General features: G+C 42.2%; 2 protein-coding genes across 4 annotated transcripts in view; one reads left to right on the forward strand and one right to left on the reverse strand.

Moving 5' to 3' along the window:
• galnt13 (polypeptide N-acetylgalactosaminyltransferase 13) overlaps window positions 1-18095 on the reverse strand; it is a 36598-nt gene extending 18503 nt beyond the window's left edge. Inside the window, exons 1-4 of one of the 3 annotated variants that reach the window (XM_018741667.1) lie at window positions 17908-18095; window positions 9714-9995; window positions 1715-1883; window positions 131-297 (exon numbers count right to left, since the gene is read on the reverse strand). In XM_018741667.1, the coding sequence (XP_018597183.1) occupies window positions 131-297; window positions 1715-1883; window positions 9714-9855 (478 nt within the window). In that variant the 5' untranslated portion in view covers window positions 9856-9995; window positions 17908-18095. Of the gene's footprint in view, window positions 1-130; window positions 298-1714; window positions 1884-9713; window positions 9996-14363; window positions 14738-17907 lie in introns of those variants that run through there. The other 2 variants (XM_018741668.2, XM_018741666.2) reach the window with 2 other exon arrangements.
• A 1387-nt stretch (window positions 18096-19482) lies between these two features.
• On the forward strand, window positions 19483-20325 carry rprma (reprimo, TP53 dependent G2 arrest mediator candidate a). The gene has a single exon (XM_018741557.2). The coding sequence runs from the start codon at window positions 19971-19973 to the stop codon at window positions 20283-20285; it is 315 nt and encodes a 104-aa protein (XP_018597073.1). The 5' UTR covers window positions 19483-19970; the 3' UTR covers window positions 20286-20325.
• The last annotated feature ends 5497 nt before the right edge of the window (window positions 20326-25822 follow it).

A 25822-nucleotide genomic window follows, 5' to 3' on the forward strand; every position in this document is an offset into this window, starting at 1 on the left:
CTTGAAGAGCCGGTGCACATTCAGTGGATCACTGCATTGCGTCATCACAGACCACGTGATAAAACCACATTACTGCTGCATCACTCATGTAATTTTGCAGCGAATGGCGACATCGCTGCGCTCAACTTACCTCTCTCGCTGGCGTCGTCCACCAAAAGGATCTCTAGCAGCAGGTGGCGGGGTGAGCGGTTGATCACGCTGTGAACGGTCCGCAGAAGTGTGCTCCAGGCCTCGTTGTGGAACACAATGACCACGCTGGTGTTGGGCAGTTCATCTGGGTACACCTTGGTCTTACAGCTGCAAAGAATCAGAGAGCATAGCTATGATGCCCCTTGACTTGGGAATTCGTTCGTTAGTGAAGGTGAAGCTGAGCAGTATCCCCTCAGCCTCATTTGGAGCGGTACACGTAGAGCACAAAATAAAGGACCCGCCTTCCAACACGTCTGGCTAGGGAAAGCTAAGGGGACACGAGACGCTTTCCAATAACACGAGGGACCAAAATAACATCGAATGGAAGACAAATGTTCAGAAGCACGGCAGTGGATTTAGTAAAGCATGCTGAAGATCATTAGTGCTGAAGGAGGCAGTGATGATGGAAGGTAGGACACAACAGGGTTATCCTGACAGCCACCCAGCCACCTCCCCCCCACCACTTTTTGCTCAGATAGACTGGCAGAACTGGGACAGGGGACCATGCTCACAGCGAACAGTTCACTGACTGCATGTTACTGTGTGTCCCTACCAAAGATGTCTCATTCTCAGAACAAGCCTGTCACTTAAATGGCACATAACGATCGCACTTAAAAATAAACCTTGGGAATAAGTTACTGGTTGAACTAATCAAGCGCTGAGATCAGTCTTCAAGAGGCACGTTGATGTAATTTGGATTAAAGCACATGACTACATATTGGCTCATTCTCAAATCCTTTCTTTTCCCCATAACTTAAAATGATAAAGTCTCTTTTTTTACACAACAACTGTAGTTAAAAGTAGGGTTAAAACTGATTTTTATTTATAGGTCACCTATGACCACTTACATGGACATTTTAAGAACAGCCCAGTCTCGTTTCAGGGTTGAACACAGAAATTTTGTCGACATAACACCTTTATTGTGTATCTCCAGCTAATCCTAGTTTTAGAGAGCAAACATCTCTCCATTTTTCTTTCGGAGTTAAGGCTCAGCAGTAGTTCTATCACTGGTTATTTCCCAAAGGACATTCTGTGACTCAAAGCAGTGGATGAAGCAGCCAGGCAATGTTTACCTCCATTTAGGCTTCAATTTCAAATCAACAAGCTAAAGTCCTTCGTTAGGACAAAATATATCAGCAAATACTGTCTTTAAATAAAGGAAATTAATAAAAATATCACACATCAGCCTCTGTCATGACAGACTTCCCCTGAATTCTATAAGATATGCCAGAGGAATCCCTGAGGGAAGAACTGTCTGCTCTTTTCTTTGGTAAGTTTTCTCTCCCCGGTTTCAGCTGCATCCAATATAAAGCCATTGAAAAACTGACTATATACACATCCATCCTAGAGTGTCATTCTTTTAATTAAACCAGAAAGCCTCTCCTCCGCCTGCAGGAACGAGACTCTTCGAAGGCCTTGCTGGCACTCGTATCATTTCACAGGCCACAAGGTGGGCTTTCGGCCAAGGGATGCCTTTTGGCATGGGGCACTGCAGAGTCGGAGCTGGAGCCGCCGGCCTTCTCACCCGTCCAGCCTGACGTCGGGCAGGCTCCTGTTGAGCGCAATCATGTCGCTGGCCATGAGGTTAAACTGGTTGATTTTGAAAAGCTCCTTCATTTTCTCCTGGTGCTCCTTGGGGATGACCACAGCTTTGCCCATCTCCCCGGGGCCTTCGTGGCTCCGCGACATGACTGCTGCGGAGAGAGGAATGTAGAGCCAGTTGGACGCTTCCCTTAAAGAGTGCAGACATCTTCGCACCCTCAAATCATTAATGCCACATAAAAGTGGATGAATAAAACATCTTGTATTGAAAAATTTAAAATGTGGAATGAAAGTGCATATTAAGGATTCTGTGAAATTAAAATATACACTTAAAAATGAATTCCTTTCCAGTTAATGAGTCATGTTTTAAAGTGTATTATTGAGATTGCTGTAATATCAGTTAAACATGTTTTAATGTCAGATGAAAAAGCTTCCAGGAAAATTATATTGGCACTAAATGAAAGGAATGGAAAAGAAGACTATGTTCACAGTCACATTGCGCACTGATAAATCATATAAACAATTGTTCATCAAGACAAACGGAATGTAGTATCACCACATAAATCACAAAAATTTTCACTATTTATACTATGAATAGAAAGATCGCACTGTCACACCGTCATTAAATGCTTTCAATATTTAAAAAATAAACGACCCAATCATCTGATGTATCAAATCTATAGTTTCACAAAACATTGAAAGGCAGAATCGTTAGAAATGGAAAAAAAAAACATTCAATTTTGCAAAAACTTTCAGTTCCATTCAAATACATGTATATACAGTTTGCTCTATAGTTGACACTCCTAAGGAATCTCTGAGGTCAAAACTGCTTTTTACTTATAACTGCACTTGTACAGTGCTACATTAGATTGTTACTCAATAGAAGCTCTTTCCTCCTCTGAAAAGATCGCACTGCACATTAGGAAAGCTGTGTATACACAGATCCTCTCAGGTTTGTACCATGGCAACGGGTACCATGGTCACTGGTACCAAGATAACCTAAGCTTAAGTCTCTTTCACGGAAAGGCATAGCCTTGAACGATGCGGAGCGCCATGTGATTAGGAGCTGAAAAGGATTACTGAGTAAACTGGCCTTGAAAGTCTGCTTCTCTGAGCCCTGTAGTTACAGTATCAGAACGGCCATGTTCAGACATTGACTATACCGTACAATGCTAACTGCATGTGAGCAGATGTGTGAAAAGCAAGACTATTCAGCTGAAACACTGTGTAATGTCTCCTGGGGCACCAGACTCACTGCTAGAACCACAGGTGGTGTTCCTGTAATTTGCTGGCTGTCAGAAGGTGCCAGAAATGACCATTGTTTCGCTACGGCAGGCAGGGTGGAATCGTTCAGGCTTCCTGGGTGTCAACATCTAAGCGGCACCATTGCTCTGTGAGGTACATGCAGATAAATAGTTGACCCGCAGGTAGAAAACAAAGCATCCATTCGACAGAGAGGATTTCAAACTTGTCCTACAACAGCAAGAACGTTAACACCGACATGTTACCTGCATGTTGACTGTCATTGTCTGCAAGGTGCAAAACATGAATACTATAGGGCGTTGAGTGACTAAGGGTCTGTTCACACCAGTTTGATGGAATACAAACCACTGACCACTAGGATCTCTTGTATCTGACATAGAGTACACGTACAAGATTGGGGGAACATGAATAGTTAGTCAGTCTTTATTCACATCATCCACTCCCATCATATGTAGGCCTACCACTTATTAGGCAATTCCACCTATCAGTAAGCCATCACCTCATTATGGTATTACAATAACTGTCTGAAGCAGCAAATTACTTTTAGTCCTTTTACTTTGGAAGGTTTATTTAACAGAGCACACTAAATTAAGAAAACATGTGGAACAAATGGAAATGCAATCCACTCCACCATGAAACTGCTGAAACCTTGTACTGGTGGACCCACACTCAGCTAACAGCTACAGTAGAGTACCACTGAAAAGTCTGAGAACACCTGGACAATACTTGCATGGGCTGAACTGGACAGAAGAGATAAAGCATAGGATCCCACAAGTGTTCCACATGTCTGGGAACTGCTGCAGAAGAGCTGGGTAGATGTGTTGGCTCATTTCCTGATCAAATTGTTAACCAAATGCTTCATGGACAAAAACTAGTGTCTGGCAAGTGTACTAAAACTTTTGACTGGTTCTGTATATGAGCCATAGCTGCTGAACTCATTAGACCCTCTGAATTTCACATCTTAAATTGTCAATTCTGGTAGTGCTTAGCTACAACAGCCTCAAGGACACAACAAATACAGTGGGGTGAATAACCCACCGAAGTTCTCTTCGATCCGTTTACTGGATGCACACAGGGCAGGCTGAACTCTGCAGTTTTCTCATCATTCTACTCCATTTTCACAAAACTTTTCACCATGATTTCTGAGTAAGTGCTATACCCACTGTGCCATTTTGATGATGTACATGTTCTTCCCCACTCTCAGACCAAGGTCTCAGACTGTGAAACCTGCTGGAAAGAGATCAACACACTTCATAGTCCATTCCTAGACATGTGGGTCATATACCTTCCATGTTTTATAGACTGCACTGTAAACTGTCCCCTTTTTGCATCCACTGCCCTATTTTTGACCGAGATGAACCTGGAGGCGCTAGAAGTCATAAGATCTTTATACTTGTTCATATGGATTTATAGTATTAAAAATAAAGTAAATGAAGTATGAAATACATCGAGTCCCCAGAGTGCAATCTGCTAAGCCTATACTACCCAACCAGCCAACAGCGCTCAAACAGCATGCCTCCGTCGCTCACCATCACGCTGATCCAATTTTTACAACCAAGTGCTCCTGCATTATTCAAGGCAGCGACCAGGGAATTGGCTGAGGAGCATGTAAAATGCATGTTCACAATATACCATCCATTGTTATGCGCTCAAAATCCAATACGATCAGTGAATAATAGATGAGGCAACTACGGAAAGAGGCTTGTCTGGAAAACTCCTTCACTGGGGGGATCTTTGCAGGTTATTCAAATATTTTGGCCATTTATCTTTGACGTGGTCATGTAGGTATTTTTTCGAAACCTTTCTCCAGTTCAACCCTCTTTTCAGCTAATCTCTCAAAGTCTCAGAGGGAAATCATGAAACACAGCACCCAAAAAGCTCACTTGAATTTTATTACACAGAGAAATGGTAAGTTTCTACCATCAGTCCTGGACCACCTGAAAACTCAAAATTTACAATTCTTACTTGTGGGTTCACTCTTGTCCCCCAGTTCAAAGACAAACAGCTTCTCCAAGCTTCCCAGCAACACTTTGACAAGCCATGATTTATTTACAGTTTGTTCTGTCCTTGTTCACTTCCGACTAGATTTCTGCAGCAGGGCTTGGACTGCTCAACTCCTCATCAAAGAAGAGCAAAAAGGAAAAAAACTTCACTTGGGCAAAAGCACTGATCTGCTCTGCCAGACAGCGCTTTCCTTTCCTTATTTCGTTCAGATGATTAGGTTATCCTTTAGTCACCGAAGGCCGATTTTTTATTTCTCAGTGCATCTCTAACAGTTAACAACTCTTCTCCAACTGGAGGGGTCTCAGACTCAGTTCATGGAGGGCTTTTCTGTATGCTCTTTTTCATTACCACTTAACTGAACCCACTAGCCAATTACACAACCACATAAACATGCACTTTGCTGTGCTGCCAAAAAACACTGCTACTGCATCCATATGTGGATGGAATTTAAGATATCAGTACTGCATTATTCTGGTAATTTACCTCTATCAGAGCAAGCCATCTCCACTGGAAATGGAGTGAATGGGAACACTGGCTACAGTGTTACAGGTATAGTAAACGACCAAAACAAAAACAGAAATTGTCTGTTAACATAAACATTCTAAGCCAGCATCCCCGACACACGAAAACTGTACATGTATATTATACGATATTGGTAGCATTTTACAATTCAGTCAATACCGTACTTGTCTAATTTCAAATAAATGAATAAATACATAAATAAATACTCCATTGTAAACTGAGATTGCACTGATTGAAGTACAAAAAATGAATAGTACTAACCACTATGTGTTCCTGCTGAGCTTCAGGTTCTTTATTTTATCTTTGATCACACAAAATCAACCGTAGGCCTGATGGCAAATAAGTTAAAATCTATATTTTTATTTTAAACAACATAATTCATTTTGGCAGAAAATGAGCCTTTCAGAGGCAAATAGTAAATGCTTAATGTCCTGACTTCAAAAAGTGAAATAGCTTTCATTTCAAATGCATTTTTCTGATTTTAAGAAAAAGGATCTTCAAAAGTCTAGAGCCTGTTAATTAATTTTTTGGAAATAGTTCCTCCATGGCCAGTTGTTCCTCCTTACTTACATGCTTATGCAGCTCTGAGTCAAATGTTGATTCAGCACAGTTGTTATCTTGCTCTAGCCTTTTAAAACAATATAACTTGTCAAACCTGAGAACACATCTTCAGTGCACAAAGATCAAGGAAACCTTCAGAAGCCTTAGAGTGTGTTCCTGTTCATACAGACTGTTCCCTCACTGCAACAACTCAATGGCAGAAACGTCTTTGGATCCAAGGACGAGTTGAAGAAGGTTTCAACAGAAACCTCACTCTTTTCCCTTCAGTGTCACTCATAAAATAAGGGTCAGGTATGCAAATGCTTATGTTTTACAAATGAGTATTAAATCTGACAACATACAGCTGAAAATGCGGTAAAACCTTAACAAAAGGCAGTATTATTAAGAAATATCTGAAATGCAAATATTTAAAACTAGAAATGAAAACGAAGTATGAAATGTCAAGTTTCTCAAAGAATGAGACAAACGTGTTAAAATTGAACAACAGAAGCCACTAAAGTGCCACAAAGGCAACTTTTTCATTACGGTTCATATTGGTTCCCAGTTTCATTATGAGTAACAAGCAGTACAAAGTGATTCAGATTTGAAGACAAATAGGACCTTACTGATTCAAACCAGAGAGAACCAGACATGAACAACATGCTTTTGGTTTTAAGAGGTGGGACAACCTGACTACTGACACTCAGTGTGGGGTATAAGTGGAAAACTGCTTAACCTGTGATGAGGTTTACATTCTTTCACTCCTTCCTTTCATTCAATATATCACTTTTATATTCACATTCCCATCCTGAGTGTGTCCCCTCCCCCTCCAGTCTTGTGCCCTGTGTTGCCGGGTTAGGCTCCGGCTCACCACGACCCCGCTTGGGACAAGCGGCTTCAGCCAACGTGTGTGTGTATTCACATCGAAGTGGTATGGCTGTCAAAAATTAAAAAAAAAAATCAAATATTGTCTGAATGCTAAAATAACTACCACGTGCAAGTATATGCAATATGCCAGAAATGTACACATATGCTTGCACTCCTTTATAATTTTACAAGGACCTTCATGTCGCTGGGTAGACTGTGAGATGTAAGGACTCAAAATGTGTAGCAATGTGTTTAAAATACACCCAACTTCAACTGTTATCCCTCATGCAAAGCAGTTGTGTATCTTTGGTTCATTTGTCAGATGTGAGCAATATCAAACCTATGAGTAATAAGTCACCTGTCCTCAAAGAAATAAGCTGACTGCTCCAGAATCATCTGCAGAGATGTAATGAATTCGTTTAACTTTTACTGTACAATCCTTGGTGCATATCATATTTTGTACTGATGTTGCTAATGGGGTTTAGTTATCATTTTTACTTAAGGGAGTAAGCCTAAGGGGAAGAGCATTTATTATGATTATTGATAAAGTTAACCTTTCGCAATGTAAATATGCTGATATACTCTGGAAAATTCATACGCCTTATATCATAACGGCGTAGAGCAATACGCAGCAGTGCCCTTTTGCATGTGAACTGGGAAGGCTTAAACTGTCATGACTAATAAAATCAGATTTTCAAATGTATTTAACCAGTGGACTAAAACAACATTAACCCCAGCAGATGTTCATCCTGGCCAACGAGTAAGTTTGCTAGAATAGCTGAATTCAGCCCTCACCTCAGCTTCTCGTCTAGCTTAATGAGTGGAAAATGATGTGTATTTTAACTTGATAAAAAAATGTGCATTTGCAGAGCCACTTTGCCAAGGTTAACATCAGTAAAAATGATTTCAGTGCTTTTTCCCTGAAGGATTTATTATATTTATTTTTTGTACAAAAAATCTGTAGCACTTAAAATACTAGTGGGTTTGGAAATCCAATTTGCCGCACATTGGTTACCAATTCAACATTTGGTGATTTTTTTTTTTAATTTTTTTTTTTACTATTTTGGGATTTGACATTTTTTGTTTTGCCTTGTTATGAAATGTCCTTGAATATTGGTTTGCATTTATTAATAAAATGAGCATAAAAATGATCTAACCGTCATTCTGGAAAATTCTAGCATAACAGAAAAAGCTTCTCACATTTGCCTACTTCTCTAGTTTCTTTATAAGTCATTATGAGTCACTTCGCCAATTGTCTTTGGACAAAGGCATCAAATAAATAAATAAATAAAACCAATGGACTGATGAGGCAAAATTTTCGAGGTTACAGCCCAGGTAATTTCACTGTAAAACCTCTAAAATACCACCCAGTGTTAATGTGAATTCACTGTACTTTTCTGCACTTTGGAGAAAATGAAATGAATAAATGTAACTGCAATGTGACCTAGAGATCACACAAGAAAAAACAATGACCAAATTAAAGAGAAGGAGATAAACCAACATAAAACATCCACAAACTACCAAATCAGGAAAACTTTCCAGCAATCCAATTTGCTGATTGTGGATGTTATCAGATACTAATTTCCAGAACAAAAAAAATAATAATGTATTCCGACATTTCAGATAGCTGAAATAAAAATAAATATGGCATTATTAATACCAATACCCTCATGTAGCAAGTAAAAAGTTTCACAGATAGCTAAGGACTAATCCAGACTTCCCTGGGCACTGCTATGACTTATACCTCATTTCAGCTAATCTTCCCATTATGAGGCAGCTTTCCCAGGAGAAATAGCAAACTTTAATCGAGTAGGGTTTCCAGGAACAGGCCGCTCTACACCAAGTAATCATCTTCAAGGGTTCCCAAAAATCGTTTTTTCAAGAGTAGCAGAAGGCTGGGAGGCATCACCTTTCTGGTGTGCTATGAACTTCAGCCTTTCCATTTAGACTATCACTGGCCATAAAACTTCACTAGAAGAAGCAGAGGGATGATAATGATCATCATCATCATCATCATCATGATCACAATTAATGAAACAATGATGATTATTCTCAAACATGAATGAAATCATTAGGCCTTTTAAGTAGTTAGTTATAATTACACACATTATATATAGTTCGGCAACTGCTGAAAGGAAACAAATATCTCTGTCTGACATTAGCCGCACAGCTACGTACCAGGGTGAATTTTCTGAAACCAGAAAGCTGAGAAAACAGTAAAGGAAACTGTGATCTTAACATAGGTTCAAAATTACCACCCTGTTTCTAGCCAACAGGAACTGAGTGCATATATCTTAAAATCTGTGTTAGAGGATGGCTGCAACCAGGGCCTTTCCAGAAACCATGAACACCATGAACTTTCATGCTAACCTGCATGATCTGCGTTTCTTGAACGCTCTGGAATATAAAAAAAAATAAAATACCTTGCAGCGCTCCATAAATTGCACCTACGCTTGGACTTCAAGAAAACAGTATCTCGGACATTTTGAGGGCTCTCATTTCCACCGACTGAGCGATGGACCAAACATCAGAGTGACCCACAACAATGCAACTTCACCAGTACTTTGGAGTCACAGAGGCGATGACTGCTCCACTCCTTCAGCTTACACCTAGCTCTGCTGCATGGCATCACGTAACAGCTGACCTAAGCGAGATATGAATCTGAGAAGCACATGTCAGGAGTGTGTCTGACAGAGCACTGAACACTAATAACAAAGTGAAATCAGAAGAACTTTTAAAAATTCCCCACATGCCAATAAAAGGGTGCCACAAAGGCGGCGAGCTACCTCTCAAGGCAGGAAGCAGGGATCGGTCCTTCCGGTCATCGCACTTGTTGCATTCACTGAAGTAGAGGAGCAGGAAGACGTCCAGCAGCACCCACACCAGCGAGGTGGTCAGCACCACTTTGCAGTATGCGAATCTGCGCATGGTGTCCAAGAGCGCCTCGCAGGGTCAGAGGGCCAGCCCGGTGTCAGCAGAGTGTCCCCTGACTGAGAGGAGGCGCTCCGGCGATCAGGCAGGGGCTCCGCAGGGCGATGGGGCATGGAAGGCGGAGGAAGGTCATTCCACTGTGAACAACGGGGAAAGCAAGACGTGGGAAAAAGATGCCTGGAGGTCTTTGGCAGCCGACTGCAACGTTAACATTACACGGCTGAGCAATAACATCATCATCTGAACCAGAAGCAACGCGAAAACGAGAGAACACTCACTGAAAATTGAGCACTTACTGACTAAGAGACATGAGGAAATACAAGTTTCTTCAGCATCCACTTCCTCCCACAAGAGTCACAGCACACCTACTTCCTTTAACAGTTTACCACAAAAAAACAGAACTTAAAATTAACCCCTAAGAACATGTTTTCTTATTTTTTTTCACTCAGACTGACAAAGAAAACGCTACAAAACATTGAAGCGGTGGCGATGGGAGTGGCAGCTCTCCCATAATGAGCACTGCTGCTTTCGATATAAACAGTGGTTCGGTGACCATTGTGGGGCATTATGGGGGATTAATGACTTCCGTGTTGCTCTGTGGTTGAGAGCTTTTGGCCGGGTGTGTGTGCGCACTGCGAGAGCTACTGCCTAACAATGCAGAGGCGCGATAAGGCGTGTGTTCCGACGCTTCCGTCTCCCGAGCCGTTTTTCCGTAATGCCACCGACAGCACGGTCTGGGCAGGCTGTTACTATATTTCTCTGCAACTAAAATAAATACCATATAGTCTACTGTTTTGTGTTTTATTATGACTACAGTTGTTGTTATTTCAAGTGTTTTATATCATTTTTAGATATCAAAGAGAGTTGGGGTCTTCGGGATGGCCTGGGAACCTACTCTAATTTCCCCCATAAGGAATACTGGGAAACGGGCTCCCACTATCCACCTTTTCGTTATCCACCCCATTTTCAGGAACACACTGGGGAGGATCGCGGCGTACGCCCCTATGCTGTACGCAAATCTCAATCAGCTGTATAATGGCCGACATATGGCTTCAGTTGAGTCCTCAAAATATTTAAATCCCTTCGCTTTCAGTAGAAGACAATCTGAACTGTTTGAATAGCTGAGCTATGAAAACCAAGGACACACTGTTGAGTGCGAACATAACTTGATAGAGATGTGGACACAGACACCGAAGCCCTAGACTCAAGTTTCCATGGTTCTACTTTCGGACTTGTATGGAATGCATCTTTATTTAGAAATTAACACATTTTATCTAATCAGAATTTTAGAGGCATCAATTCCTATCCAGAGCAGCACAGCTTTAGGAGAAAATTAAAACTTTGAGCTCCATAGAAATACCTTGTGAAGAAGAACAGGTATTCATCAGATATTCATGGGTTCACATGCCTTTGCTGTGAGCCAACAGACGGTTACACTCAATCTCAAGAATAACTGGATCTGTAAATTTCTCAATCTGTCCACTAAACGTGCCCTTCCCTAGGCAACACGATCCAAACTAAAACCCAATCTGAAAAATATTGTAAAAGTAAATATTAAATGAGTATGTTTTGCTCACATTCTTCAAGCACAATGCCAGCCAGGTGGTATTTCCACAATCTACCGTTAGGAGATCTATCAGTCAAACCTATGGCCTAACCATTCCTGTAATCACCACAGAGGTGTGGCTATATCACAGTTTCATATTTACATGAAGCCATGTTGATCAGCTCATACTCACAACCAGAAGAACATGCCTTGCTACTTTCCACCACTGCACACGGAAATTCAGAGTAAAACGAGTAAAATGTTGTCAGACTGTTACTGCCAAAACACTGAAATATTATTATTATTATTATTATTATTATTATTATTATGATTAACCTTCACTCAGCTGACACTTTCACCCAAGGTGACATTCAGCAATACATAATCAGCTTTACGACGACTTACCAATTTACACAGCAGGTTATTCTTACTATATCAGCTCAATGTAGAGAAGGATTTGAAGCAGGGACTGTCAGATCACAAGGTGACAGAACTACATAACATGACACAATGCAATATGCTAGAGCAGAGCCCTGTGACACTCCTCTGCCATGCATTAGACAATCCATTAGTAGTTCCTCTTTCTAAAAAAAAAAAAAAATGTAGAATTATACTGGTAATGTAAAATTTAGGAAACATGAAGCACTTAGAAGGTGTTCACATAAAGGACTGGGGGGGAAAGGTAGGAAGAAAATTCAGCAAAACATTTACCGAAATGTTTAGTGCTACCAGCTGAGTCAAAGGCAGGTCAAGCAGTATTCCATAAAAAGCTGCTTTTTTTTAATCCAACCGGCTGCATGGAAGGGCATCATGCTGTGTGAGAAGACAACTGATAACTGAGAATGAATAATTAAACTGTCTGACCAAAGTTAGCATTATAAAGAAGTAGAGTTTTTCTTTGCAACACATGTTAACCATTAAAAAACTTATGTAAAAAGGGCTGTAAAAACTGCTCCCCAGTCTATTAATCCCTAACCCTAACCTTTCCCTTTCCTAACCCTAACCCTATCCTGACCCTATCTGTATCACTAACCCTAACCCTATCGCTATCCCTACACCTGCACCTCACATCGTTCCTATTTTTAGAAAAGCACTACAAATAAATCTTATGCAGAAAAAAATTATTCAAACCAAAAAAAAAAAAAAAAAAAAATCACATCTACCAGTAAAATTCATAGGTTTAAACCTCACTGCTTTCGTCGATACATTTTGACTATATTGTAGTTAAGCCTAATTTGCGTCCATAACACTGAATGCTGTGCTGAAAAAAGACAATTCTGTCACAACTTATAGGAACACTGAATGTGTCTTTGCTCTAACATATCAATAATGATCTTACAATGAAATTCCAAACATTGCGTTCTGAAAGATAGCTGAAAACATGCATAAAATGATACTATCCGCATTTTCAGACATCCATTAGTACTGCCATTGAAGTCATTTTCAGCACCCGAAAAAGGACCAACATTTACCCATTTGTACAGCAGGGTAATTTTTACTGTATCAATTCAGAGTAAGTACCTTGCTCGAGGGTACTACAGCAGGAAGTGGGATTGAAACCTGGGTACTCTGAGTGAAGGGTCGTCGCTCGAACCATTACGCTGCCAGCTGCTCTCTACAAGATCAAAAACTGTTCGGGATGCTGGAAGTGTAGGACAAACAAAACGTTCCCCTTCAGCCTCCTGAGCACCAAGGCACTCGCAGGGCACCGACACGGAGAGTGTGTCACAAGTGTTCAGGCATGACTGTGAAAGGTCTGTCATGTGGAGATCTTCTCGATACACTGACGAGATGGTTTCAAACACTGAAAGCAGGATCAGCGAGCTGTGTGTGTGTGTGTGTGTGTGCGTGCGTGTGCGCAGACTGCACGTGCCGACAGATGGACAGACAGCTTTCGGTCACCACTGCAAGGTATATTTCACATTTCCAGTGACTCAAAAAATCTCTATTAGTAACTTTTACTTATCGCACGCCTCTTTTCAAAGCAACTGAAAACTTTAGGTAACTTTACAATGATTTACCAATTTATGCAGCACAGCACTGCACCAATTCAGAGTAAGATCCTTGATCAAGGGTTACAGCAGTAGGACGTAATGTAACGTAAGGTATGTAGGAGAGGGTTTCAAACCAACAGCCTTCAGAATACAAGACAACAGTCCTAACCATTACACCACCTTCCATTCCCCTCTTCGTCCGACCCTTGGTCTGAGCCTTTTTTCAGTTGATTAGATTACCTAACTTTCACACTCATAGTATCTACAGAACTGTCCACCCACAGCCCACCTGACAGCTGCAGGCATCTGCATTCTGATGATGCGTTTAAGTTGACAGAGGCCATTAAAATCCAATAACGTTCTTATCACAAGTATTCATCCCATTTCAGCACATTCATTCTGCCGCTTTCTGAAGACAATGGATGATTCTCAAAGTCACATCTGAAAGGACTCTAATCACAGAGCTCTGATAACTCTCTTACGTGGGCTTCTGATGCGAAGCGTGAAGAAACCCCCAGCTGATGGACTCCCCTCAACTTGTTTCAGGAAATTTCTCATGGATTTCGATTTTACGACAACCTAAGGCTTAGGCTGAAATGAGGGAAGGAAAAAGTATGAAACTGGGAATCTGCTTCTCCGAGTTATGCTATGGAGATTCTGAAGGGCATTCAACAACGCTAAGACTTCGATACAAAATATCAAGACATCAAAGCCAAAGGGTACTATGTATAGCCACATATTTTCAGAGTTAAAACAATGCTGGTACAGGAACTGGCACAACTTACTTATGACATTTTAAAAACTGTTTTCCCAATTAGGCAACCAAACCGAATGTAAATGAATTTGTGCTGACAAAATATATTTGTCCTTCAATGTATTAATTTTAGTAGTGCATCATGTGTCCATCAATCTCACTCACCACCACCAGTCACACGAAAAATCATGCAGAAATGTTCGGTACTTACTGGGAAAAAACTCTCTCTGCCGGAAGATTCTTTGAAGCTCTGGATGCCAACAACGTGTTGCATATGTTTACGATAAAAAACGTATAAGCTGAAATCACAAGATAAACATGTGCATGTGATGTGAACAGACACAGAGGCGCTCGCAGTGCGTGACTGCGCAGGGGGGAGAAACCGCTTCTCAATCTCAGATCATGTACAAAAACAGGCACTTAATATTTCGCTCTATTTTCCGCCTTTATGTCCGCCGCCGCCGCTTTGCCCTGACGTAGAGTCTGGACGAAAAAGGGAATCCGAAATCAGTAATTATGTCGACTGCACTAGAATCGTATCGGAAACAGCGAGACGTCTCAGCATCCGCTCCTTCTCTGATAGCAATAACGGTAACCAGTGCTCGTGTCCGGGCGCAGGCGAACTTCAGCTTCGCGGTCCGAGCTTCTGATTGGCCGAAATGCATGTCAATCAATAAACGGCCCTCGAGCCGGTCAGCAAAGGCTTTTGGGAAATGAAGTATTTCTGTACTGAATCCAAGTCACAAGCCACAGCGTGAAGATATGGAAGATAATATTTAAGAACAAATATAGAAAAACATATACTGCCTAAGAAATCTATTGATCTTTTTCAGAATGCCGGAAGAAAACATAGTGTCCAATTTTACTCCTTTTTTAGTTACATAAAATGCGACAACAGGAACTGTAGCCAGAATAATCAATATGTCGAAAATATCCTCTGCTGATTAAATACAAATTTAATTTAAATCCTTCCCGTCCTCCCTTTAAACCAGCTTTCAGAGTAATTAATAATCACAGAATCCATTCTTGCTCCCACATTCATTAATCCCCTGGGAGCAGTAATGGTTGAGAACGAATTGTAGGTCTTATTTGTCTTCTCTCTTTCATATTCTCTTTCATATTTTCAACAAAAGATCTGTTGTCTAATAAATAAGATTTTGAACTTCAAGATGCCTCATATTTAAGCGCATCACTTGTGCCCTTGTTCATCAAACCGAATCACCTTCCACATGGATTTATTTGTCATCATGTTAAATTCAGGTTTTTGTGTTTTATTAAAATAAGTTTTTGTGTTTTGCAGTTTTTTTTCTCCAAACAGTGGCTGTCATGATATTTGAACTGACAAAAAATAACATTTATTTCTCATTCTACAAATATATGGCAGCTTTTAGATGTTCAATTCTTTAGAATAAATGACACCGCTCATAAATGTAAAAACAATGAAAAAATACAGCTACTATTTTAATTTCTGCCTCATTTAAATAAAATTTTACATATATTTCTGTACTAATTTTTCAGCATTTGAGAACACAACTTTTCATAAATACTGTAAAATGTACATCTCAGTTACCATAAATTAACATTTACAACAGTTAATTATATTGTAACTGTTAATTTTTGTTATTTGTTATTAATATTTATTTTGTACTGAAGATGTAATACATTGATGCTAACAGTGTTGAATTATGGTAAAATACTCATAGTAAATAACAGGGGTGTGGTGGTGCAGTGGGTTGGACTAGGTCCTGCTCTCCGGTGGGTCTGGGGTTCGAGTCCTGCTTAAGGTGTCTTGTGACGGACTGGCGTCCCATCCTGAGTGTGTCCCCTCCCCCTCTGGCCTTACGCCCTATGTTACTGGGTAGGCTCTGGTTCCCTGCAACCCCGTATGGGACAAGTGGTTCTGAAAATGTTTGTGTGTGCTCATAGTAAATACTTCACATCTGCACTAAGACTGCAAATTTGAAGACGTTATTGCCAAAAGTCAGATTGTTTGATTGCATCCACTGTTCCCTTTTTAAAATATTTTTAAATTATATTAATTCTGAAAATAATACTAAAGGGCTGGTTTTCCAGATACAGATTAAGCCAACTCCTAGGATGAAATGAACTTCAATTAGAATTCATAGTAGTAGTCTAGTTTAGGCCGAGCAAAACCCGAATCTTTTCTCAGAAAACCAGTCCAAACGGCTTACATAAATGATAAAATTATTCAGAAGGTCTAAAGTCTAATGCGCAGATTAATGGAATGTCCTCGTATATCTAAATGCATAAACTGTTACAAGAGAGAAATCAGTTTTCAGTTCACACATGCACATTCCAATTACAGTTATGTTGTAATTACACTCACGCTGTTCATATCCAAGGCTTTATATCGTAAGTGTTTCACTAACTGTCCCCTTTCTCACACCTAGCCCAAGAACTAAACATTTATTCAGCGAGGAACAAATATAACTGTTGCATGATATAAGGAAAGTGATCAGTGAGTTTCTACACTGCACTATGTTTTTTAAAAGTACTTTAATGACCATTATTACACACACACACACTGACAGAAGCCACTTGTTTCGAGCGGGATCGCTGTAAACCAGAACCTAACATGGGGCGCAAGGCTGAGGGGGAGGGGACACACCCAGGACGGGACGCCACTCTGCCGCAAGGCACCCGGAGCGGGACACGAACCCCAGACCCACCCCTTATGGCAGGCCCTGGTCAAACCCGCTGCGCCACCGCACCCCCCTGACCATTATTAATGTGAGTAAAAAGTTTAACGTGTATTTTTTGTATTACTGTGGCCATCTTAACTATGCTAATTTTTTAGAACTTGCAAGGTTCCTATGAACTTTTCCTCTGCAAAATACAAATAATGATCATATTCATAAGGAGCCTCTTTACTTTGGGATAAGTTGAGTTTACAGTAAAAAATCCAAAGGCGTAAACTGCATGTACACATGAGTGTACTTTTGAAACGGAGTACAGTACTGCAATGAAGGATGTGGAAAAACAGTACTGTGAGTAAAGTGCAATCCAGTCAAGCAAGGGGGTCCTTTTCAGCTGATTAGTCACCACTGCATTTCATCTAAACTGTCTTTGTGGTGGCAAAAATTCCTTCAAAACACACACACACACACACATTTTCAGAACCGCTCATCCCATACGGGGTCACGGGGGAACCGGAGCCTACCCGGTAACACAGGGCGTAAGGCCGGAGGGGCAGGGGACACACCCAGGACGGGACGCCAGTCCGTCGCAAGGCACCCCAAGCGGGACTCGAACCCCAGACCCACCGGAGAGCAGGACTGCGGTCCAACCCACTGCGCCACCGCACCCCCTCTCCTTCAAAACAATTGACAGCAATATTGGCTCAACTTTCCAACCTTGTTCGAAATGATTAATTTCAGAACAACCTCAGCAATAATCATATGGTGACATTTTCTGTCACACAGAGGCAGAGGCACTAACCATAACCCTAACCCTAACCCTAACCCTAATTTAAAGCTACAGAACACAATTTGTAAGTTTCAGCTGGGGTCCAGCTTTTGTACCCTGTCCTAGGGTAAAATCACTACAGTTGAATCAGTGCTGCTGAGCAGAGGAGTAAAATCACATTTAAAGTTTTGCGCTGTGATTTTGGTAAAAGGTGTGTGAATGTAGCACTAAGCAGATTCCCTCAGGAGCGTCGTACACCAACCCTAACAAACATGGTAGCGCGCGATACCGAGGCCGCTGCGGTGTTTCGCTCGGTGCGGAGGACTCACGTGGTCAGTCTGTGTGAAACAGCGCCCTCTGCTGTGCGTTGCGTGCGGTACGCGAGCTGTGTGCGGCGCTCACTGCGCGCTCGGGCCGCTCAGCGGGAGGAGGAAAAGCAGGCGGGTGTGGGGTCGGTACCTACAGAGAAGGCGAAGTAGACTTGGAGAGAAACGCATTTTTCCACAGCAATTTAGACGCTTTCATCTCACAAAAACACCCGCTGCTGAGTCTCCTTACTTTAGTACCGTTACAGCACAAAACAGCTATAGTTACAGGTACAGTACAGTTATACTTACAATACAGTTACAGTACATTTATTCATTTAGCAGATGCTTTTCTCCAAAGCGACTTCCAATGAACTCTATGCAGTGTTACCAGCCCACACACCTTATTCACCATGGTGACTTACACTGCGAGATACCCTACTTACGCTGGGTCACTCATCCATACATCAGTGGGACACACTTTCTCTGTCACTCACACACTGTGGGTGAACCTGAACATCTTAACCTGGAAGAGTGCACTCAAAATATGCTGCGTTAATCATTCAGATGTTCACTCGCAGATGACTGGCAAGACATTATAAAAAGGAAGGGCAGAACCCAACCAAAGGTCACAGGTTCAAATCCCTCTCTAGCTGTAGCACTCCTGAGCAAGGTCCTTACCCTAAATTGCTCCAGGAAAATTACTCAGCTGTGTAAATGGGTAAATAAATGTAAAAAAGTAGGTTAACATTGTAAGTTGCTTTGGGGGGGGAGCATCAGCTAAACCAAAAAATGTAAATACTCACAATGAGTTCAGACAGCAAGGCTTTATACCTCTGATGCTATATTGTCACCATGGACATATAAACAGAAAAATGAGTAAAAAGTCCATAATGAATGGATGACACTGTATGACAAATGTTCTGAAAGGAACAGATCTCTAGAAATTATATTAGAAGCCAATTACAAAAAAATAGTGAGGAAAACTTTGGGACACAGCATAATGTTAATATGTAACACTAAGTCCTATACTGTATCCATCCAGCAGATGTCAGTGAAAAGCTGAGGTTGGAACTAAATTCCGTTCATCTCGTGTAATAGCACTGACTCGCACAATGATCTCTGTTTTTTAGATTTACATTTATTCATTTAGCTGATGCTTTTCTCCAAAGCAACTTAGAGTGTGATCTTTTTCTATGAATATATAGTTATTCATATATTAATTGTTACGTGCTAGCTCCTCTATTATTATTATTATTATTGCTGTTGGGCACGGTGGTACAGCTAGAGGACCTAGGTTTGATCCCCTCTCAGTCTGTGTGGAGTTGGCATGTTCTCCCTGTGTCTGTGTGGGTTTCCTCCGGTAGCTCTGGTTTCCTCCCATAGTTCAAAGACATGTTCGAGTGGACAGACGACTTTAAAAAAAAAATCTGCCATAGTGTGCGAGTGACTGACAGAAAGTGTGTTTCACTGGTGTATGGATGAGTGACCCTGTGTAAGTAGCGTATCTAGCAGTGTAAGTCACCTTGGTGAATAAGGTGTATGAGCTGATAATACTAGAGTTCACTGGAGGTCGCTTTGGAGCAAAGCATCTACTAAATGAACAAATGTACATGTTCACAATGCTCAGAACAAATCAGCTGCTAATTTGCAAGTTTAATTCCTGTGCTGCCTCGTTTCCATTCAACTTCCACGGAGACTTGGGTACAGCTGCGAGGCCCTGATCCTGAATGCAATGTTCTACGGGCCACGTTCTCGCAGAGCGCCGCTAGGGGGCGCTGCTTGACCGAACACGTTCCCCGCGGAGCCCGGCGCGCTCTCCTTCCTCTGTGCCGGAATGGTTTCACCCGCCCAGGTATAACAGGCGAGACGGCGGGAGCGCAGCGCGCACCCCGAAGTGTACTTTCCGGCAGCAACAAGTCAGCTCGGGGCCCGATGACCACTGCGAAACGACTTGTCCCACTGGCTCCTCATAGCAGTGCAGCACCGAGCGCTGCTTCGCTGCTCTTTTCTTCGAAAGTGTAAAAGCCTGGTGAAAAGTCTGCACAAGTGTAAAAGTGGGGCGCAGAGCTGGGGAGCCTCGGATCATGAACTCGTCGGCTTTCAACCACTCGGACCCGGGGCTCTTCTCGAACCGCAGCGAGGGCTTCCTGCGCTGCTGCAACTTCTCCTCGGTGGTGACGGATGACGGCTTCGGCGGCGCCGCTCCGGACGAGCGCAGCCTCTTCATCATGCGCGTGGTGCAGATCGCCGTCATGTGCGTGCTCTCGCTCACCGTCGTCTTCGGCATCTTCTTCCTGGGCTGCAATCTGCTCATCAAGTCGGAGGGCATGATAAACTTCCTGGTGACGGACAGGCGGCCCTCCAAAGAGGTGGAGGCGGTCATCGTGGGGGGCTATTAGCGCGGGAACCTGGAGAGCGGGGGCTCAAGTCAGAGATACCCCCCCCCCCCACGCGTCGAAACGCGCGCTTTTTACGCACGGAGCGGCGCGAGGAGCGGAGACGAGTCCCGGGACAGTTCAGTTGGGGCCCCCAACTTTTAAGGGCGGAATCAACTGGTGATCCCAAAGAAGTGAGACAGAGTCAAGCGTGCGCTGCGCTGCGCTGCGGGGGGGGGGGCGGGTTCCTCCCTAATCCTATGGATGACCGGCGACAGAAGCGGGATCTCCCTGCCTGGAATCTCTGCGTGTCAGATTTAGCACGTGCGTGTCCCCGCGGCTCTGCGGCACCTCGGCGCGTGGCCGGCGAGAACGCCGCGTCCCTTAGGAATGTACGTACTGTGTGTGCGTTTCCTCCAGGATCAGCGCGCGAGAGATCGTGTTGGCGCGCGCGCAACCAACCCCCACCAGCGCGGGGGGGGGGGTCTTTCGGCTCTTTCCTCCCTATTTCTGTTATCCGGAGCGGGAGCGGAACACTTCTTGTGTGGGCGCCTGGTGTTGAAAGTGTTGAAACGCTACATTGTCGCGTGAATGTTTCAATTGAAACAGTGCAGAGAACTTGCAGTGGAGTACCGTACTCCACTGTACTGTGCTGTGCTGTACTTTACGTTACCGTACAATGTTTTGCTCAGGCGTGGCCGGCTGCCCGCTCATTTGAGCCTTTTGTCAGCCCTCATGATGAATTCACGCACGGATTATTATTTTAGTCCGCTTGAAATATAATGCATCCTGCAGTTCTGCAGGTTAACCCTGTGTTAATGTTCCTTTTGCCTTTACCTTTCAGTGTCCGCCTGTGTTACTGAAAAATAACAGTAGTCATATTATCCATTATTTTATCCATCATGAGTGTATTGTTCCGGTGCCCACTAGTGCATCAGAATGCTGTGTGTATTGTATGTACTGTATATAACTTTATTCTCACTATAAAAGTTCTGAAACGACATTGTTGTGAGAAGTAATAGCATGCAAATTTCTACAAAATCCAAGTATCTTTTCATGTTTTGCACATTTAAAATACCATTTTGGTATCAAGCTTAAAAGTACTGAATATTACTAAAGATTATGTAATTTATGATGTCCTTTGCAAGAGGTTTAGTGTACTCATTTCCTGAGCTATTTTGTTTTTTTGCCTAGTTTCATGTTTTCATTGTTTTCAAATACCTGGTAGAGGATGAAGGAAAAATGCGTCTCCAAGGCGGAGGAAATGCGATGCTTTGCATCAGAGAAATTCTGTGAAAAACTGCCGACCATAATGTTTATTCCGACTGACTGAAGCATGATCAGAAAAGACAGGCAGTGTCATTCACAGGGTCTTACAGACACTGAGATGAATTTGCAGCATGGTGTTGTGTCCCACACTCTGACCAGTCACAGTCACGAAATTCTGCGAAGGGATCGATCATTCCCAAAAAAAAGGTCCAGGATGTGCTCATCTGTAAATCCCGCAGTAACACAACAAAAACCATTGCTGTTTAAAAATGGTTACGTCATTGCAAGCTGGCGAACAGGAATAGCATTGCTGAAAGCTACAACAGCTGCATTTACAAACTACATTTTAAATTTCCCTGCTGGATACCTTCGCAGACCTACTCTTTTACGAATCTTGCAAATGGTCTTTTCCTTCACAAAACAAAGGATTTTAGCTGATGCCGTTTGCAGGGTCATTTTCGGAAGATCTACGTGAAGAAATATCATGCGTCATATAAAGCTGTTTTCATGATGCTTCGAAAGGAGACGACAGCCTGCTGTTACTTGCATTTCAATAAAACACAAAAGAGAGAAAGAGATCTGGTGTGATGATGATAGTTTTATTTCTTCATATTCTCTTTTACAGCACACTGACGATGCATGATGTCTCCATGGGTACAGCGAGGGGTAATTATCACAGCTGTCTTTTTTACATATAGATAGGTAGGCTGTTGTTTTTTCCCTTTGTTAAATTACACTCTAAAAGCCTTTTGTCTCTGCGCTTTACTCTTTAAGTGTGTCCTCCCTCTTGAAAATGAAGGGCCTCCTGCTCATTTCATATTAACCGGAGTCTGTTGTTCTTGTACAGTAAAGCAGTTCTCTTACTTAATGTGCCACGGATGAAATCTTGAGCAGATGGTGCTGAAATGAAACTCATTGTGGAATGCTCCACGCAGCACGTGTCATGGTAGACTAATTGGTCAGGCCCATCTCACTGGTACCTACCAGGTAGTGACTGTAAGAAGGACGTTCAAAGTTCCTGCTGCCTGACCGGCTGCAACTGGCCCTTGTCGTAGACTCAAGGTCTACAGCATCACCTGGACCTGTCTTTTCGGTTTCACTTCCGTACCCGTGATGCTCTTTTCGCCCGTTTTTACCCTGGATCAAGAAGGACAAGACGGCTAGGTTGCGGTGACGTTTGGAGACGCTGGGTGTTTAAACCAAAAAACGTGAAGTAAAGAAACACACACATACATTTTCTGAACTGCTTGTCTCATTCAGGGTCACAGGGAGCCAGAGCCTAACCTGGCAACACAGGGCATAAGGCTGGAGGGGGAGGGGACACACCCTGGACAGGACACCAGTCTGTCACAAGGCACCCCAAGCAGGACTTGAACCCCAGACCCCCTAGAGAGCAGGACCTGGTCCAACCCACTACACCACTGCACCCTCCCAAGGAAAGAAACACTGAAGTTGAATTTTAAAGTTAAGGATTATTAAATTAGTTTAGGTTGTAATGCTGTTGGTACTTCTGCCGCCAAGCTGTCATGCTTTCGAAACACTTTCACTGAACAGAAAACTTATTTAAGACATATAGACAGTATTTTTGTTGTAGTAAGCGGAAAGTTCTATATGCGTTCATAATCTGTAATAGCTTAAATAAATGTTACATTATTTTCTCCAAAGAGTTTAGTGTAAGTGGGGGCGTGGTGGTGCAGTGGGTTGGACCGGGTCCTGTTCTCCGGTGGGTCTGGGGTTTGAGTCCCGCTTGGGGTGCCTTGCAATGGACTGGCGTCCCGTCCTGGGTGTGTCCCCTCCCCCTCCAGCCTTACGGCCCGTGTTGCTTGGTTAGGCTCCGGCTCCGCACAACCCTGTATGGGACAAGCAGTTCAGATAGTGTGCGTGAATTTAGTGTATATGAATGGACTTTAAATAATGTTTTAATTTAGGGGGTTGTGTGATCATTTGCTGTGAAGGTGAGCAAATTGCATTATTCTAAATTAAAATTTGTCTAATACTTGGTTTTTTGGTAGTAAATATCAAACGCTCATCAGATTTTCCAACCTTTTATGTAAAGGTTTTCTTACAGTAATCATCTTGCCCGTGATATCAATGATGCCTTTATACTGTAATCAGCTTTTGTAAAACAGTGAAATTGAGTTGTTTACCAGATATGCAGCATTGCAAATTTGTGAATACCCTCTCCAAATGCAAGCATTCAGTGAAGTGCAATATTAACATTTTTGGATAACAACAGTCTTGAAAATGGGACTTGCGTGCTCTGATCACACTGAATAATCGGTGAGCAGATGCATCTTAATATTTGCAATTGTCATACAGGGACAAAAATATATCACAAATATATTTATTTTATTTGTAACATTTAAATATCAATTTTTTTTTCAGTCAGACGAAAAACAGATATTAATTTATGGTCTCCTAGTGAACAAGAAAAAGAATATCTTAAGCAGATCATTTGGCAAAATGTATTAAATACGCATAACAATTCAACTTAAATGATGTCAAATGAGGTTACATGCCTTTCAGACAGGAAAGCTGTTCTGTCTTCTACCTTAGGCTGTTAACTTCTTTCACTGCAAGCAGGATGTTCATGGGCGTCACGGCGCTGCAACGAGTAGTGCTGCTGTCTCACAGTGCCTGGGTGGTGCAAGAGAACTTGGGTTTGATCCCTGCTCAGTCTGTGTGAAGTTTGCATGTTCTCCCCGTGTTTGCATGGGTTTCCTCTGGGTGCTCTGGTTTCCTCCCATGGTCCAAAGACATGCTGTTGAGGTTCACCCATCATGTGTGAGTGACAGAGAGTGTGTTCCACTGATGTATGGATGGGTGACCCATTCTAAGTGGTGGATCTAGCAGTGTAAGTCACCTTGGTAAATAAGGTGTGTGGGCTCATAACACTACATAGTATCTGTTGTAAGCTGCTTTGAACAAAGCGTCTGCTAACTGAATAAATGTAAATATTGTGCAATATGATGTTCTTTGAACATGAAAAACATCTAAGGAGTTTGTACAAATCACTTTCTGATCCAATTTATTATATTTTGGTATTAATAATAAATGAGCAATGTGGCTTTATCTTTAATAGCTACTGTACTATAAACTGGGAAGGAAGAACAAGTTGTACTCATTAGTTGTTTAGCTGGAAGCTATTCTTTTCATATTCTATTCAAGACATCCTGCAGTGCTAACAATCATGTTATTATGTGTTTATGTTCTCAAAGTGAGTGAAATTGCACTGTGTATTTACTAACACTATGCTGTTAAAAAATCTAGTGGAGGCTATAAATTATACTGTGAATAAAACCCAGTCAGTGCTTCAATATCATTAACTTGCCCATTATGGAAGGTACCTGGAGGCATTTCGTCACTGATCTCGACCTTTTGCGTTGCAGCTCACATGACAGCTCAGCTCGTGGTGCTCATTCAAACACGCGTTCACAAACCGCAGAGGCACTAATTCACCCCAGCACCTTCTCTGTGGACTGCAGGTGGAAATAATGGAAGCAAATCCATATTAGGAGCTAAGGCCCTGGAGCTGTGAGGTAAGAGCTATACCCAGTGTGCCGGAGATGGGGAGAAAACAAGAAGAGGAAGAAGCGAGGAAGAAGATTTTCTCTTCATTTTTTGCTGCAATCAGTGCTCTTTTTAAAGATTTTTTTCCTTTGTTCTGGCTGTGACTGGATGCCTGGACATGGAAATGACCATGCTTCCCGTAATATACTTGGAGCAAGTGATGGTCTCTGTCACCATGTTGTAGACCTTTCATGTTCAGATCTTGCCCCTTCGGCTGATTCCTCAAACATGCAGGACATAAACAGAACACCTGCTTTGCGCAGCCTGTAGACAGGGGTCCATTTTCCTATTAACATCTTACACCCTATTAAATTAATAGTTTACCACTAACATATTCCACGCTCTCTTTTTGCAGGACTTAACGGTTGGTGTCTAAGATATTAGAGACCGATTCTGTTCACTGAAGCCGCTGATCACAACGAATGATCCGGAAGGGAAGGACTTTTTCGGCGTGTAAGAGATATGCAGACAAAGAAACTGTATTTATCTTTACTCATGACACTCCTTTTGCATACTCTTGCAGCCAAGAGTAACTGGTTCAAGGCACAGCTGACCTCAATGACCTTTTCAACATGCAGCCCAGTGAGATATAGAGGCCGCATATAAATAATCCATCATCTGAAACCCGCTTGTTATCTGTGCAACATTTGATGGAAACTGGTAACATCACATGCAGACAGGACATTTTCCCCACTGGAAATATTAGTTCTCACTTTATCAAC

This window comes from Scleropages formosus, chromosome 12 (assembly GCF_900964775.1).
Source record: "Scleropages formosus chromosome 12, fSclFor1.1, whole genome shotgun sequence".
Taxonomy (NCBI): Eukaryota; Metazoa; Chordata; class Actinopteri; order Osteoglossiformes; family Osteoglossidae; genus Scleropages; species Scleropages formosus.